This window comes from Polyodon spathula, chromosome 19 (genome assembly GCF_017654505.1).
Source record: "Polyodon spathula isolate WHYD16114869_AA chromosome 19, ASM1765450v1, whole genome shotgun sequence".
In the NCBI taxonomy this organism is placed as follows: domain Eukaryota; kingdom Metazoa; phylum Chordata; class Actinopteri; order Acipenseriformes; family Polyodontidae; genus Polyodon; species Polyodon spathula.
In genome coordinates this window covers 6,968,660-6,983,020 of record NC_054552.1, presented here as the reverse complement: position 1 = coordinate 6,983,020, position 14,361 = coordinate 6,968,660, and the positions used below count along the sequence as shown (strand labels likewise).

General features: G+C 35.6%; 1 protein-coding gene across 1 annotated transcript; it reads left to right on the top strand.

Annotated features, from left to right (window-relative positions):
• The first annotated feature begins 69 nt into the window (after positions 1-69).
• On the top strand, positions 70-12,611 carry LOC121294778 (coatomer subunit beta-like). The gene is made up of 22 exons (XM_041218856.1): positions 70-174; positions 1,030-1,185; positions 1,428-1,657; positions 1,949-2,118; positions 2,457-2,571; positions 2,849-2,941; positions 3,360-3,497; positions 3,750-3,869; positions 4,110-4,217; positions 4,324-4,470; positions 4,766-4,911; positions 5,007-5,103; positions 5,446-5,606; positions 5,883-6,003; positions 6,285-6,512; positions 6,712-6,891; positions 7,187-7,331; positions 9,007-9,126; positions 9,243-9,388; positions 9,614-9,703; positions 11,876-12,031; positions 12,315-12,611. Exons 2-22 carry the CDS (start codon positions 1,095-1,097, stop codon positions 12,372-12,374), a joined length of 2,862 nt encoding a protein of 953 aa, XP_041074790.1. The 5' UTR covers positions 70-174; positions 1,030-1,094; the 3' UTR covers positions 12,375-12,611.
• Positions 12,612-14,361: the final 1,750 nt, after the last annotated feature.

Below are 14,361 nucleotides of genomic sequence, written 5' to 3'. Positions count from 1 at the left end.
ACGCGTTAGTTTTTCGTCTTTTGGTGGAATATGTGCCTCTCGGCTTCCTGTATTATTGCTGTGGCTCGCAGACTGTAGTTACACGTCACCGGGATGAGGCAGCGCTGAGAAGGTGGGTGTCCTGAGAGTGAAGCTGAAGAAGGGAAGCAAAGAAAAGGAGAAAAAACGAGAAAGGTAACACAACATCACACCTCATACATGTATAGTGTTACTTTATTTACACGTAGATTTTGCAGTATCGGTGAATGTAAATCTTAAAGCAACATTTCTGTTGAAGCTCCACATCATTCATTATACTCAGGTAAACTTCCAACAAGGCACTGTATTATTGCCGAAAAAAGGAAGACGTTTAACATTCATATTACTGCGTGTAGGGAAAAACAGGGATGGATTTACCAGAGTGTACAGATTTGTAATTGGCCTTATTTAATTTCCTTTGTATTGCATGCTTTCATTTTCTGATTTTTATCACGTTTTGAGTAGCTGCTGAGTTGGCTGCCTGAGGCCTGTCTTCTTAGGCCAAGCTCCCTTGTCAAGTAAGGAACTATGGAAGTACGGTGCAGGGATTGTAAATTATTATCATCAGGTTTAGCTAGTCACAATAAGAAACTGCTGTTTTTTGCATGTATGTTAGCGACTAACTGTAGACGTTTTACTGTTCTCGCGTCGGATTGTCGTGAACGACCAGTAACCTTATGTTGTCAGTGTAGCATAGTTAGAATACGGGTTAATTTAAGTTTTATGTATGACTGAGGAAACTGCATTTAATCAGCTGCAGGTTTCAATAACACATGATCCTGCCATTAATAAAGTAGTTTATGCAAATAAAAAATGCAATGAACCATTTAGCTATACCTTTAAACACTAAGACATAGTTATGATTCGAGAGAAATTCATGATCGTTAAAAACACTTGGCTAGTCTAATGGGGCCACATGCTTTATTAAAAGTGGTACACAAGAAATTGATGAGTGTGTAATCTGAAAATTAAATGATACATTGGCTTTGTTTCTTTCTTTCTTTTTATTAGAGTCTCTTCAACGCTGATTTGTCATTGAAGTTTCCTCCGATTAATAGCTTTACACAGTCGGCAAAATGACAGCCGCAGAAAACGTCTGTTATACCCTCATAAATGTCGCCATGGACTCGGAACCGCCATCGGAAATAAGTATGAAAGCGGACCTTGGTAAGTGAACCCAGCTTATATTTGCTGTGAATCACATGTAAACCAGGAGCACAGGCATTCATTACAAGTACTTATTACACATGCAGCAGCAGCTACATCTTGAGATTATTTGTTTTTCATTCTGTGAATGCATGCACGAAATATACACAGTTCTTTTTAAATATATGGGATCATGTTCATGGTCAGTTTTCTGAGCTGCTTGTTGTTATTAAAGTTTCTTTACTTGTTTCTTCAATCTTTAGAAAAAGGAGACATCAAGTCAAAAACAGAGGCCCTGAAGAAGGTGATCATTATGATTCTGAATGGAGAGAAGCTGCCAGGGCTTTTGATGACGATCATTCGCTTTGTCCTACCTCTTCAGGACCACACAATTAAAAAGCTCCTGCTGGTGTTCTGGGAGATAGTACCCAAGACCACCCCTGATGGTAAACTGCTGCAGGAGATGATATTGGTCTGTGATGCTTACAGAAAGGTAATGAAATCATTTTCTTGTGCATTTTTCACGCAGTAGGTAAATTCTGTACTTGTATTACTTTTATTTGTACTATTCTAAATTTAACAGTAATATTTCAGTTGGTATGTTTAATTACATGGAAATAATCACATCTATTAAAGGAACATTTTACCTGATTGGCTAGTAAGAATAATGGCTTTTATGTGAAACATAAAAAAAGAAGTATTTTAAGGATCCTTATTTATAATTATGATATTTGTAAGTGCATATTTGGCCTGGTATCTTATGTTTTGCTTTCTGTGTTTCCAGGACCTACAGCATCCCAATGAATTCATCCGTGGATCCACCTTGCGCTTCCTTTGTAAACTGAAAGAATCGGAGCTGCTGGAGCCCCTGATGCCAGCAATCCGTGCTTGTCTGGAGCATCGGCACAGCTATGTGCGCAGAAATGCTGTCCTGGCTATTTACACCATCTACAGGTGGATATGCATTTTTTACATTTTTTTTTTTTTATTCCAAAGTGGGAGGAAAAACAACCCAATCAGCAGAGAAAACTGAATCAGTTTGAAAAAATAGGTGGGTAGATCACTACAGATTTGTTTTAACAGAAATGTAAGAAAGGTCTGAATTCTCTTAGTATTAAACCTGATCTGTGGATAGGTGTGTAATTGCAGTTTATACCCAAACCTGTGAAAATCTATTCTGGGTCTAGAAGCATTCATTTTTCAGAATGGAACAATACATGCATTCTGTGGTGCCTTGATTTATTTTAAACATATTGTCAGGTACAATCACTTATTTTTTTTTTTTTTTGTAGAAATTTTGAAAATTTAATTCCTGATGCTCCTGAACTTATCCATGACTTCCTGGTAAATGAGAAGGATGCCAGCTGCAAGAGAAATGCTTTCATGATGCTCATCCATGCTGATCAGGTAATACAACTGTCCAGGTTCCTCGTTTGTTTTTAAACTCCTAAAATAAAGTGATTTGTTTGCCTGTCTGTAAATGTAAAGAATTTAGTGGTTTGGTATTAATTAACAAAACACATTTCATGCTGTGTACTGTTTAAAAAAAACAGTAAAATGTGGTAATATCTACTTTCTTTTAAGCAATAAATGCAGTGCACACCTGTGTGCAAATCTTTTAACTGACTAAGATGACCACAGTAACAGTTAAATTGAGTGCTTCTTCTCTTTATTTGTCTCTCAGGACCGAGCCTTGGATTACCTTAGTACTTGCATTGATCAGGTTCATACATTCGGAGACATTCTTCAGTTGGTTATTGTTGAGCTGATTTACAAGGTGCGTGTAGATTACTTATTCTGGAAGTCTTACTTCAGCTTGTTCATTTTAAACAAGAGTATTTTATTGATGTAATCCGCAGCCTATGCTTCTAACACCTCCTAAAACTGCTCTTTAAACTTCTCTCCCTCATATTTCTGTTGTACTACATGTTGTTTATAAGGGGGTCAAATCACTGCGGTGAGAACACCAGCAAGGTTAATATGAAATTAAGGGGAGTTGATAGTAAGGTTGCTATTGCTATTTCAGCCCTAGTATTTGTGTGTATTGCACATTTTCTCTATACAGTTAATTAATTGCACTCTCTATTGTTCATTTTTGTAGTTGAGACATTTTGCCTGTGTAAAGATTGCTACCATGTTGATGGTTTCCTGATGGAGAGTTAAACTCATTGACACAAAGATTTTTCTTGGTGTAGGTATGTCATGCCAATCCTTCAGAAAGAGCACGGTTTATCCGCTGTATCTACAATCTCCTGCAATCATCCAGTCCTGCAGTGAAATATGAAGCAGCAGGAACATTAGTGACTCTCTCCAGTGCACCAACTGCAATTAAGGTAGGGCTCTTTCAATAATCGCAGCAGTAAACTAACATCGTCTAATTCTGGTATAAAGAAAGGACTTGCTGTTTTATGAAAAGCGATAAACCCTATTCTGCCTTTTGATAATGATTAAAGTTCTCACATCTCAACTGAGTCTGTAGAGAAGACAATGGACTGTTTCCTATTTGCCTGCATCTCAACTACTCATTTTCAGTTATTTATTAACACCATTCAGTAGTTTGATTTATTTCTTATGCTCTTTTCCAGGCTGCTGCTCAGTGCTACATTGATCTGATTATTAAGGAGAGTGATAACAATGTGAAGCTAATTGTCCTTGATCGTCTTATTGAATTAAAGGAACATCCTACCCATGAACGTGTGCTACAGGTAAAATATTTAAAAGGCTTCTTTTTTGTGTGTGTTTTACAAAGATTTTTATATAAAAGTGTTTATATTTACACAGTTGCAAGTAATCATAATACTTACAGACCATATTAATTCAATGAGCTAATAATTTACTAAAGCACTGGCCCCTAAGTTTTAAAATGACACACATTTTTGTGAAAATGTAACTTTAATAAATAGTTTCCAGCATATGTTTCTCATCATAAAGCTTATGTCTTGCAGGACCTGGTAATGGACATCCTCCGAGTTCTGAGCACCCCAGATTTAGAAGTGCGCAAGAAAACCCTGCAGCTTGCCCTTGATCTTGTTTCTTCGCGCAACGTGGAAGAGGTCTGGGACTGTCTTTCCTGTTTCTCTATTGGTTTTCTCTATTGTTTTTCATGATGACATTTATTTTTAAACACATATACTCCTTTGTTTATTGTCTTCTTTACAGTTGGTCATTGTTCTCAAGAAGGAGGTTATCAAAACAAATAATGTGACAGAGCATGAAGACACAGACAAGTACAGACAGCTGCTTGTCCGAACTTTGCACTCCTGCAGCGTCCGCTTCCCTGATATGGCAGCAAATGTTATCCCTGTGGTGAGATGCAGTATTTAATCCTTTTCCTTTATCTCTAGGTTACTGTAAGTTGCTATAAAATGTGTTCAATCAGGTGTTCATCATGCTAATATTATTATTATTGTTATTATTATTATTGTTGTTGTTGTTGTGATTGAAGCCTAGGCCTTTATGCATAAGTAAAAAGCTAAATTGTTTGAAAAATATAATTTTAAATTATTAATCAAAAAGCTCACTCTAATCCTGGAATCCAGCTCCCAGGACATGTATTTGAAGTTAAACAGCTTGATCACAACTTTTTGTTTGTTTCTGCTAGTTGATGGAGTTCCTGAGTGACAGTAATGAGGCAGCTGCTTCTGACGTGCTGGAGTTTGTGCGAGAAGCCATCCAGAGGTTTGATAACCTCAGGCCCCTTATCCTTGAGAAGATGCTGGAAGTCTTCCATGCTATAAAAACCGTGAAGTAAGATTGAGAATATGCAGTCATTTATTTATTTTTATAAGAGAAATGTGTGCAAGAGGATACTAAAAAGAAAAAAAATGTTTCTGTAAACGCAGGATTTACAGAGGTGCCCTTTGGATCCTGGGAGAATACTGTAATACAAAGGAAGACGTTCAGAGCGTCATGACCGAGGTCCGAAGGTCTTTGGGAGAGGTACTGGCAACTTGACTAAGTTGTGTTTTCTGTGTCACAATAACATGTATGATGCTTTAGGCCATACATGCTGCACAGCTAAATTAATTAGTAGCCATATAATAAGTGGGTTTTAGAATTATGGGCAATGTCTGCAGTTTCATTGCATACTTAAAATGAAATGCAGGACAGGTCAGTTTTATGTTTTATCTCAAGGATACCTTGAGAAAGTAACATAATATGTTGACTTTTTTTTTGTTAAAGTCCAATGTTCAACTTTTTTCGTACTGTATTGGTGATCTACTGCTTTATATATTAAATGTTGTATCTACTGTACTTTTTCACATTATCTGTGTTTTGAAGATCCCCATAGTGGAGAATGAGATAAAAAAAGAAGCAGGTGAAGTCAGATCTGAAGAGGAGGTATCTGTAGCGCCGACTCAGAAACTGGTTACGGAAATGGGCACCTATGCCACACAGAGTGCTCTCAGCAGCTCCCGGTCATCCAAAAAGGATGAGGATAGGTATTGAATAAGTGTTACTTTAAAGTTACTCATAGTTACATTTGTGTCTGTTTGCTATCAATTTAACTGTTAGGGAATCAGGACATTTTCATGTATTATTTCTTATCTACTTTCCAAGGAAGTGTACCACTTAAGTACAAATGTACAGATATACTCCTGTTCAATATTGTTATTAAAACAGTATTTAAACTTCCAACCGCTGTGTTCTTGCTCAGTGTAAACTGTACGTAATAATAAAATTGTCATTCATCGCCAAGGTTCTGCCTTTCCTTTTAGACCCCCTCTGCGAGGGTTTATGATGGATGGAGATTTCTTTGTTGCTGCTGCGCTAGCTACAACTCTTACCAAGGTTGCCCTGCGCTATGTGGCCATTGTGCAGGATAAAAGGAAACATAATGTAAGCAAAACTTGAGCTAACATTATTATTAATAAATGACAGTATTCTTTTTTTAATTTATTACTGTACCGTTTAAAGCATACACAAAATGCACACCTAAAACATTAAGGCTTAGTACTATTTTGTGTAATTATGAGGTACTTCAAATGTTTCTTATTGATTAATGAAGAGTTTTCAAACCTGCTGTATTGCGTCCATGCTCCTTATCTTTGTTAGCTTTTTTGTTTGCTTTTATCTTGTAAAACCTTTAAATTGATTTTCATGAATTGCTCTTTTTACAGGCCTTCGTCAGTGAGGCTATGCTGATCATGGCCACCATTCTGCACCTTGGGAAGTCATCCCTTCCCAAGAAGCCAATCACAGATGATGATGTGGATCGTATCTCCCTGTGCCTCAAGGTGTTGTCCGAGTGCTCTCCCCTGATGAATGAAATCTTTAACAAAGAGTGCAGGAAATCTCTCTCCCACATGCTTTCTGTGAAACTTGAGGAAGAGAAGCTCTCTCAAAAGGTCAGACTTTCCACGAATCTTCCTCTTAAACATAATGAGCTGTGAATTAGCAGTTTTAGTTTTAATTGTTAGTCAGATAATCATTAATGTATATTTTAAACTACACGGTACATTCCTATTTAGAACATCTAGTTATTTATTTGAGCCTTGTATGTTTATATTAAACAATTTGTGTGTGCTGTTTTTCGTGTTTCTTCAGAAAGAATCTGAAAAGAGGAGTGTAACAGTACAGGCAGACGACCCCATCTCCTTCATGCAGCTCACAGCTAAGAATGAGATGACATCAAAAGAAGACCAGTTCCAGCTGAGCCTGCTCGCAGCCATGGGCAACACTCAGAGGAAAGAAGCAGCTGACCCCCTGGCTTCCAAACTCAACAAGGTGTATTGTTTTACTCTGAAACTGTGAAAATTTTCTCTATGAAAAGGATGTAGTTTTCAGAGAACTGTTCTAGTCTTGCATTAGGATTTCTATTAAAGGGAGTCCCAGAAAAGCAATGATTAAAAGGACACGTAAAAATTCTTTTTAGATTTTGGCACTTTTGGTTTCTAGAAAGCATTGATTCAGAGGACTGTTCCATGTGTTTTTTTTTTTTTTTTTTAGGCTGCAATAAACAAATAATAATTGTGGCTATGCTATGATTTACAATTTTATTTTATTTTATTTTACATGTCAGGTCACCCAGCTGACGGGTTTCTCAGATCCAGTCTATGCAGAAGCCTATGTTCACGTGAATCAGTATGATATCGTACTGGATGTGCTTGTTGTCAACCAGACCAATGACACACTGCAAAACTGCACACTAGAACTGGCCACACTAGGTAAAGGATGAGTATTTGATTAATCAATTTTGCAGTTTTGTAGGAACTGGGGATTATTTAAACACGCTTTACTTTTTCACATTGTGATACAGTCAGCACTCGCTTCAATGACGGTTAAACGTGTGTGACACATATCTGATTATTTCATTTTGTTCCGTTCCAACCCTTGTCTGTTTTCCAGGGAACACAAAAATGATACAATATTAAAAATACATATCTGAAAAGACTGTTTTAAAATAAGTAGGCTTTCATTTAGATGTACTGAATTGGTTTTGTTGGTACAGTTCTATATTTAACAGAAGTATTTTAATTTAGAACGATATGATAATGAAAATGTCACTTGCCAAAAAAGACGACCAATGGATTTTAATACAGTATATACTTTTAAATCTGATACGTTTTGTAGCTGATCCCTGGAGCCAGCATTACACTTCAGCCATCAACACTAGACGCAAAAGAATGGAGGTGCAGATGGATCACATTAGTTTACTGTAAAGCTATGTCTTAGTTGGTGCTTATCTTGGCGAGAGCCAAGTTCAAATCAGCATGAAGTTTTAACATCTACTCTCATGTAATGGAAATCTAGCAGTATGTAAAATTCCTCATTAACAACCCAACAGCAAAATGAAATAAAAATGTTACCTATGTACAGAACTGCATACAACGTAAAAGGTATTGCAATTTAGCAAAAGATAAAAAATAAATAAAAAGACGCATTTTCCAGAATTAAAACAATATCCAAAGTCAGTATTCAAAATTGCAGAATATAGTGCTCGATAAGGCCCTAATGTTGCAATTCACTTGCAAATGAAAACCACAACAACTAAGATCTTTTTTTTAAAAAATGCATCACAGTATCTAAAACAGTTTAATGATTAATTTACCCTAGCTTGTCTCTCGCTTTGTTTTGGCTGTACTTCCGTCAGGTGAAAATGGAGGAAGCACTTTGTATCTGCACATTCTCACTATTTACTGCAAAAAACCCACATAAAACGCAAACAGTAAAATGTAAAACAAAATGCAACAAAGATATAATTAAAAGTAAAATATAAAGAAATTGCCACTGTCGTGCACATTAATGAGCAATCAAGACTGGGGCATGGTTTGGTAGCGGGTAGATTTATTGTCTGTATCTATAGTTAATTGCAACTGCTTCAGGCTGATTTGGCATGCAGAGAGAAGAAACACAAGTTGCGAGGGATATTCAAATAAATTGTAACTTTGAAGACATGGGCTTTGTATCTCAAAACTGGTGATGCATCAGAAATCGTGTGTGATGTGTAAGTGCATTAATTTGTTACATATATAATTGTAATTGGGGTTGATTTTATTCTTGATACAAGGGCGGTAATGCGTGACTGACGTGTATCTGGGTTACGGATATCCGAGTGCTGACTGTATGCTATACCGTGTCTGATTTTTAATACATTGACTACAAAACATATAGTTTTAACACTTTGAGAACACCAGATGGTGCTGTTGTACAACAATCCTCTCTAGTGCAAAGTAACTTGGTAACTACCTTGATTTCCTGACAGTTACAGTACTGTGGTTCTTCTAACTATAACCATATCATTTATGTTAAGCAGAAGTCACTAGTGTTATATTAGTATTAAAAAAAAAAAAGGGTACAATGTGTAGTTCTGAATGTTGGTTATTTTTGCTGCTCCAACAGGAGATTTGAAACTGGTTGAAAAGCCATCCCCTCTCAGTCTGGCACCACATGATTTTGCAAACATAAAGGCCAATGTGAAAGTGGCTTCTACTGAAAATGGCATCATATTTGGTAACATTGGTATGTACAGTAAATAGAACATTTAGCCATTTCATAAATGTTTATTAACATTGCTTATAACAGGTCAGATAAAAAAAATAAATAACTGATCCTTCTCTGTCACATTGTCTTTCTAGTATATGATGTTTCTGGTGCAGCCAGTGACCGTAACTGCGTAGTCCTGAGTGACATTCATATAGATATTATGGACTACATTCAACCTGCATCTTGCACAGATGCAGAGTTCCGTCAAATGTGGGCTGAATTTGAATGGGAAAACAAGGTAAGAAGAAAACTTATATGTTTTTGGGGAGAGAACGCAGTGTTTGTTATGAAAATAATGCACCTTTTCTACCTTTTATATACACCACACAACTGTAACATCTACAGTTATAATTTTAGATATATAAATCTGTAATTTCATTTTAATTGTCACTTGTATTAGATGTATAGTAATTCATACATAGAATGTACTTAAGCTATACATATTTTTTTTCTATTCTTTAAGGTAACAGTTAATACCAATATCATAGATCTCAATGAGTATCTGCAACATATCCTGAAGTCTACCAACATGAAGTGCCTGACTCCAGAAAAGGTAAAATGTTTCTATTGTGTGTAAAAACACGATTCTGTATGAAATGTAAAGACAGGACTGTAGTGCAGTGAGGTACACCTCTGCCACCAGCAAGATAGGGTGGAGGAGTGATTCCAAGATTTAACATTACAAAACAATATGGACATCAATAAATTAATTGCTTTTAATGGAATTTCTGACTTTTGCAAAGAATATATAATATAATAATAATAATAATAATAATATAATAATAATAATAATAATAATAATAATGCAAAAAAGGGATAATGAATAATGAAGGGAGTTAGGAGGATTGACTTTGACAAAGAATTATGTAATTGCCATTTTAACACTAGAACCGCCGAGATTTCTGACTGTAGAACCAAGGCACCCGCAAAATGTGCAGCTCCATTTTAAGTCGGCTTCAATATGAAAATGAAAAACAATTGGAAACAACTTAATATTTTTATTTATGAACATCATACATAACATTTTCGGAGCAGAAACAGTGTATTTAGATTGAAGTTAAACTTTTTTCTTTTTTTTTTTTCCCCTAAAAGAGCACATATACATAAACATGAAAAACTGTAATAAACTTCTGCGTAAACAGCTGTAGAAAACTGTATGCACATATAAAATTATAAAACATAAACAACTAGTTATAATAATAGCATAAAACAAATGTAACATAACTTCTGCAATGTGAAAGCTCAGAGTTCAAAGGCTCTGTCTGTCTATTCAGAGTTTTTACAGCTTTCTAAGTACAGTCTATGCAGAAAAAAACACTTTTCAACCGTACCAGTGCATTTGCCACAGACTGCCTTATCGCAACGGGCAGAGACATCAAAAGTTCTGTTTTTATTGCATTTAGCAACCTGGAATTGTCTTTTATTCCCTGTGCCAGTGGGCACAGCGCTGGCTGAAGGTTGAGGGACATTTGTCATCCATCTTTCGTGTCTCTTACCAAAATGTTTCTGCCGTAGCTCCAGGGCTAGCTGCAAAATTAAGTCCCTCCGAGTGATTGTATTGCCGGTGCACTCCTTGTACAAAACCAAAGGATTGATGGATGCCAGGTCCAAAACATTATAAAAAAACAGCCAGAGGCCACCTGCGACTACCACCTTTCACAGAATACAGCCGTGCCATTTGATCCAGTATTTCCACCACGTACTTGTAAAATGCAAAAGGGTCTTGCTTTCGTTTAGCATCAGTCCCAATAGTCACTGACTTGTGCAGAGCTTAGAATACGCACTTTTAATTTTTTTTTTTTTTTTTACACCTTTTAATTAGCTTAGCTATATCACACTATTCTGATTCAATGTATATATTTTGTGACCACTGCTAATAAAATAAATAATAATATATGATGTGTAGAATGACTTTCATTAGTGTTTCAGCACACTTACAGGAGTATATAATACGTTATTTCACAATGACTTTGTTTTTATTACAAAGCCCAGACTAAGCTGTCGGCTATATTGTATTGATTTCAATATGCCGCATAAACTGCGGGTCTGGCGGTTGAAGCGGCAAGTGCTTATAACTTATTCATTTTTATGATTCTGCAGCTGAAACACTGTATGCGTATTTGATTCAAATATTTAAGAACATTTAAAGGACATGCATGAGCTATTCACATATTCTGAGATATTTGAATTGCAAAAGCCGTTCAAAAGCGGCTATGGTGATTGTGTGTGTGTGTGTGTGTGTGTGTGTGTGTGCATGTATATATATGTGTGTGTGTGTGTGTGTGTGTGTGTATATATATATATATATATATATATATATATATATATATATATATATATATATATATATATATATATATAATATTCATCTATCTAGCTTTAAGTACTATATGTCCCAGTTTCAAGTTAAATGTGTTTAAATGCGGTAATGTAAAAACAGTAAAACAAAATCCGTGTTGTAGGTTTCCTTTTCTTTTTTTTGAGTTTCTATTACAATTTATCCCAGTATAATTTACTATAATATGACCAGGATCTCTTAAAGTAAACGTTCATGTAATGTTTGCGAGTCAGATTGCATTGTGGGGGGACATGGGAGCCACGACCTTATCGTGTTATAACCGATTCCACACTATAACAAGGCACGTTATAATGGGGTGGCACTGTGTGCATAAATAATTTTATTTTTTTGTGTGATTGCTAATCTCTTTGCATATTCCCTGGTTAGGCTCTTTCTGGTTTTTGTGGTTTCATGGCTGCCAATCTGTATGCTCGTTCCATATTTGGAGAAGATGCACTCGCTAACGTCAGCATTGAGAAACCAATCCACCTTGGACCAGACGCTCCAGTCAATGGGCACATTCGTATCCGGGCAAAGAGTCAGGTAACAACTTGTTGGTTGATGTTCCTTAACTTGCTAACTTGGCATAATTGCACAACATAACATGAAGGTACAGTGCATCTTATAGTCCATAGTTTTACATTGGTGCTGTGTAAGTTGCAGGCCACAAGGCATTTTTTACAGGGAATGTATATCTTTTGTAGTTTTCATGAATGCCTGTGATGCCAGCTATAGCGTAATGACGTGTGTGTCTGAATATATTGACACTGGTGTTCTTTTTTTCCCCTGTATATTTGTTACAGTACCGTTTTATTTCTCATTACAGGGAATGGCTCTTAGTCTTGGAGATAAGATCAACCTCTCTCAGAAGAAATCAAATGTGTAAAACCTTTTAAATTCACTTTTAGATATTGTGACAAGTCTGGTTGAGAATATTTTCTACTTGTGTATATCTATAATCTTGGATGACAACTGCTTTAATGCTAAATACTCCAATGCTGTTAAGTGTAGCTCTCCATGAGATTATTAAGTGTTTCTTTCTCTTCTCCATTGTCTTATAAAACATGTGTATGGTCCATCTCTAATTTACACAGTTCACCATACAATAAATTATATATATTAAGCTTGAATGTGTTGTCATTATGTACATATGTTAGTTAAATATTGAATGCTGATCATTGAATCAAATTCAGCAGGAGGATTTACAGTATAGAATGCAATAGCTTACCACAGTATTCTGGAAACTGAAATTTTCCAAACTTGGTCAGCACACTAGGTACTATTTGGCAACTTTTTTGTTCATATTTTATGTTCAGTAGAATTTAACCATTGATTAGTATGATAATAAAATAATTTGAGATATAACAATGATGAAGTGTTTGAGTACTGAGCAGTTTTTTTTTTTTTTCCTTTAATACATTATACAGAATACTTTAGAAAAGAGGTATGCCAGTGACTGTGTCATGCAGCAGCGACACCACAAATCATAAGGAATTATCAACATTCATTTCCAAAGGCTTAATATCTTTCAATCTCGGCTGCTGATTATATTTTAGTGACTACAATCATTATAAGCAGAGACATTTTATATTTTACTTTAGCAGAGCAGGAAAAACAAGATGTTTAAAACTAATTTATTAAAATTGTTTTTCAATATTGCTTAATTCCTTTTGTGTTTTGTCTTAAGTTCAATTTTGTTCATTTCTGCATGTGATTATGAGAAGTTAAAAACAGTTTCAGTCTTTTTTGGTTATTCTAAAAAGTGTCCTATTTTTTGAGAAATTATTTCTGTTTGAAAAAAAGTGAAACACTTGAAAGATGTTACACAAATTAATTATAATTTGCTATATGCTTCAAAAGCTGCATTTATAAATCTTTACTTACCTTGGAATTTCAATAATCTACTTTTTCCCCCCCATTACATGCTTTTCAGCTGACAGTGCTTAAGAATCGTTCTTTGACCATATCATTCTAAATTATAGTTTGCTAGCTTCATTATGGAAATTGAAAGTTATGATTGGCCATAGTCGAGTCTATCCATCATATTACTAATCTAATCTTTTATTACTATGCCAGTATGAAGAGCTATTTTTAGAGCCTACATTATGTAAGGAGCACTTTATTTTATGTTTAATGATTCTAAAGGTAAGTCGATGGAAACTTGGCAGAGTTGATTTAAAGAGAGGGTGTTCCACAATGAAAGTGCCAATTTGTATGATTTTAGGTGTTGAGTTAATACTGTTTCACTGGGCTGTTGCAATCTTTTAATCTATAGTACACTATATATTCACTATATATATATTACCCCCCTACAAGTATTGTGCATGCAATCAAACAAAACGGAAAAGGGGTTTTAAGATGAATGGTACCATCTTATCAGGAACAGATAGCACAGTACATTATTGTGTAGGGTGTCAGTTGCAGGGATGTGTGTTTCATCTAAGCTGAGCCACACACTGTAGACGTGTAAGAACAAGGTGACAGCTCTGTTAGAAATAAACACAATCTGCTTAGTAATTTGCAATACCTACTGTGTGGTGAGCGGTAAGGTCATGTTTTTAAGAAGGGACTAAGCTAGTTGGTAACCTATTTACAAACATTACTTCATACACTGTCTCAGCATTGCAATATTCTAATGTTGATTTCTGCTAATCCTTGGAGCTTTTAGAGCAATAGTCACAGTGCAGCTCATGAACCTTTTTATTGATTAGTTTGAGATCAAAACCATTGCAGCTTTAGCATTAGACCTTCAAGACTATTCGAATTATGCCTCAATATGGCTTGGCAAGTGCATTATCTTTCCCGTTAGCCTCATAACAAATCTGATACCATGCAAATAACTCTAGCTCTAAATAGCTATGTCTTCTTTCTGT

Bases quoted from the DNA above. Each gene is read 5' to 3' on its own strand.
- LOC121294778 (XM_041218856.1), top strand. From the start codon at position 1,095: ATGACAGCCGCAGAAAACGTCTGTTATACCCTCATAAATGTCGCCATG. The intron at 4,471-4,765 runs GTGAGATGCAGT...TGTTTCTGCTAG, and splicing joins CAGCAAATGTTATCCCTGTG to TTGATGGAGTTCCTGAGTGA. The intron at 6,513-6,711 runs GTCAGACTTTCC...GTGTTTCTTCAG, and splicing joins AAGAGAAGCTCTCTCAAAAG to AAAGAATCTGAAAAGAGGAG.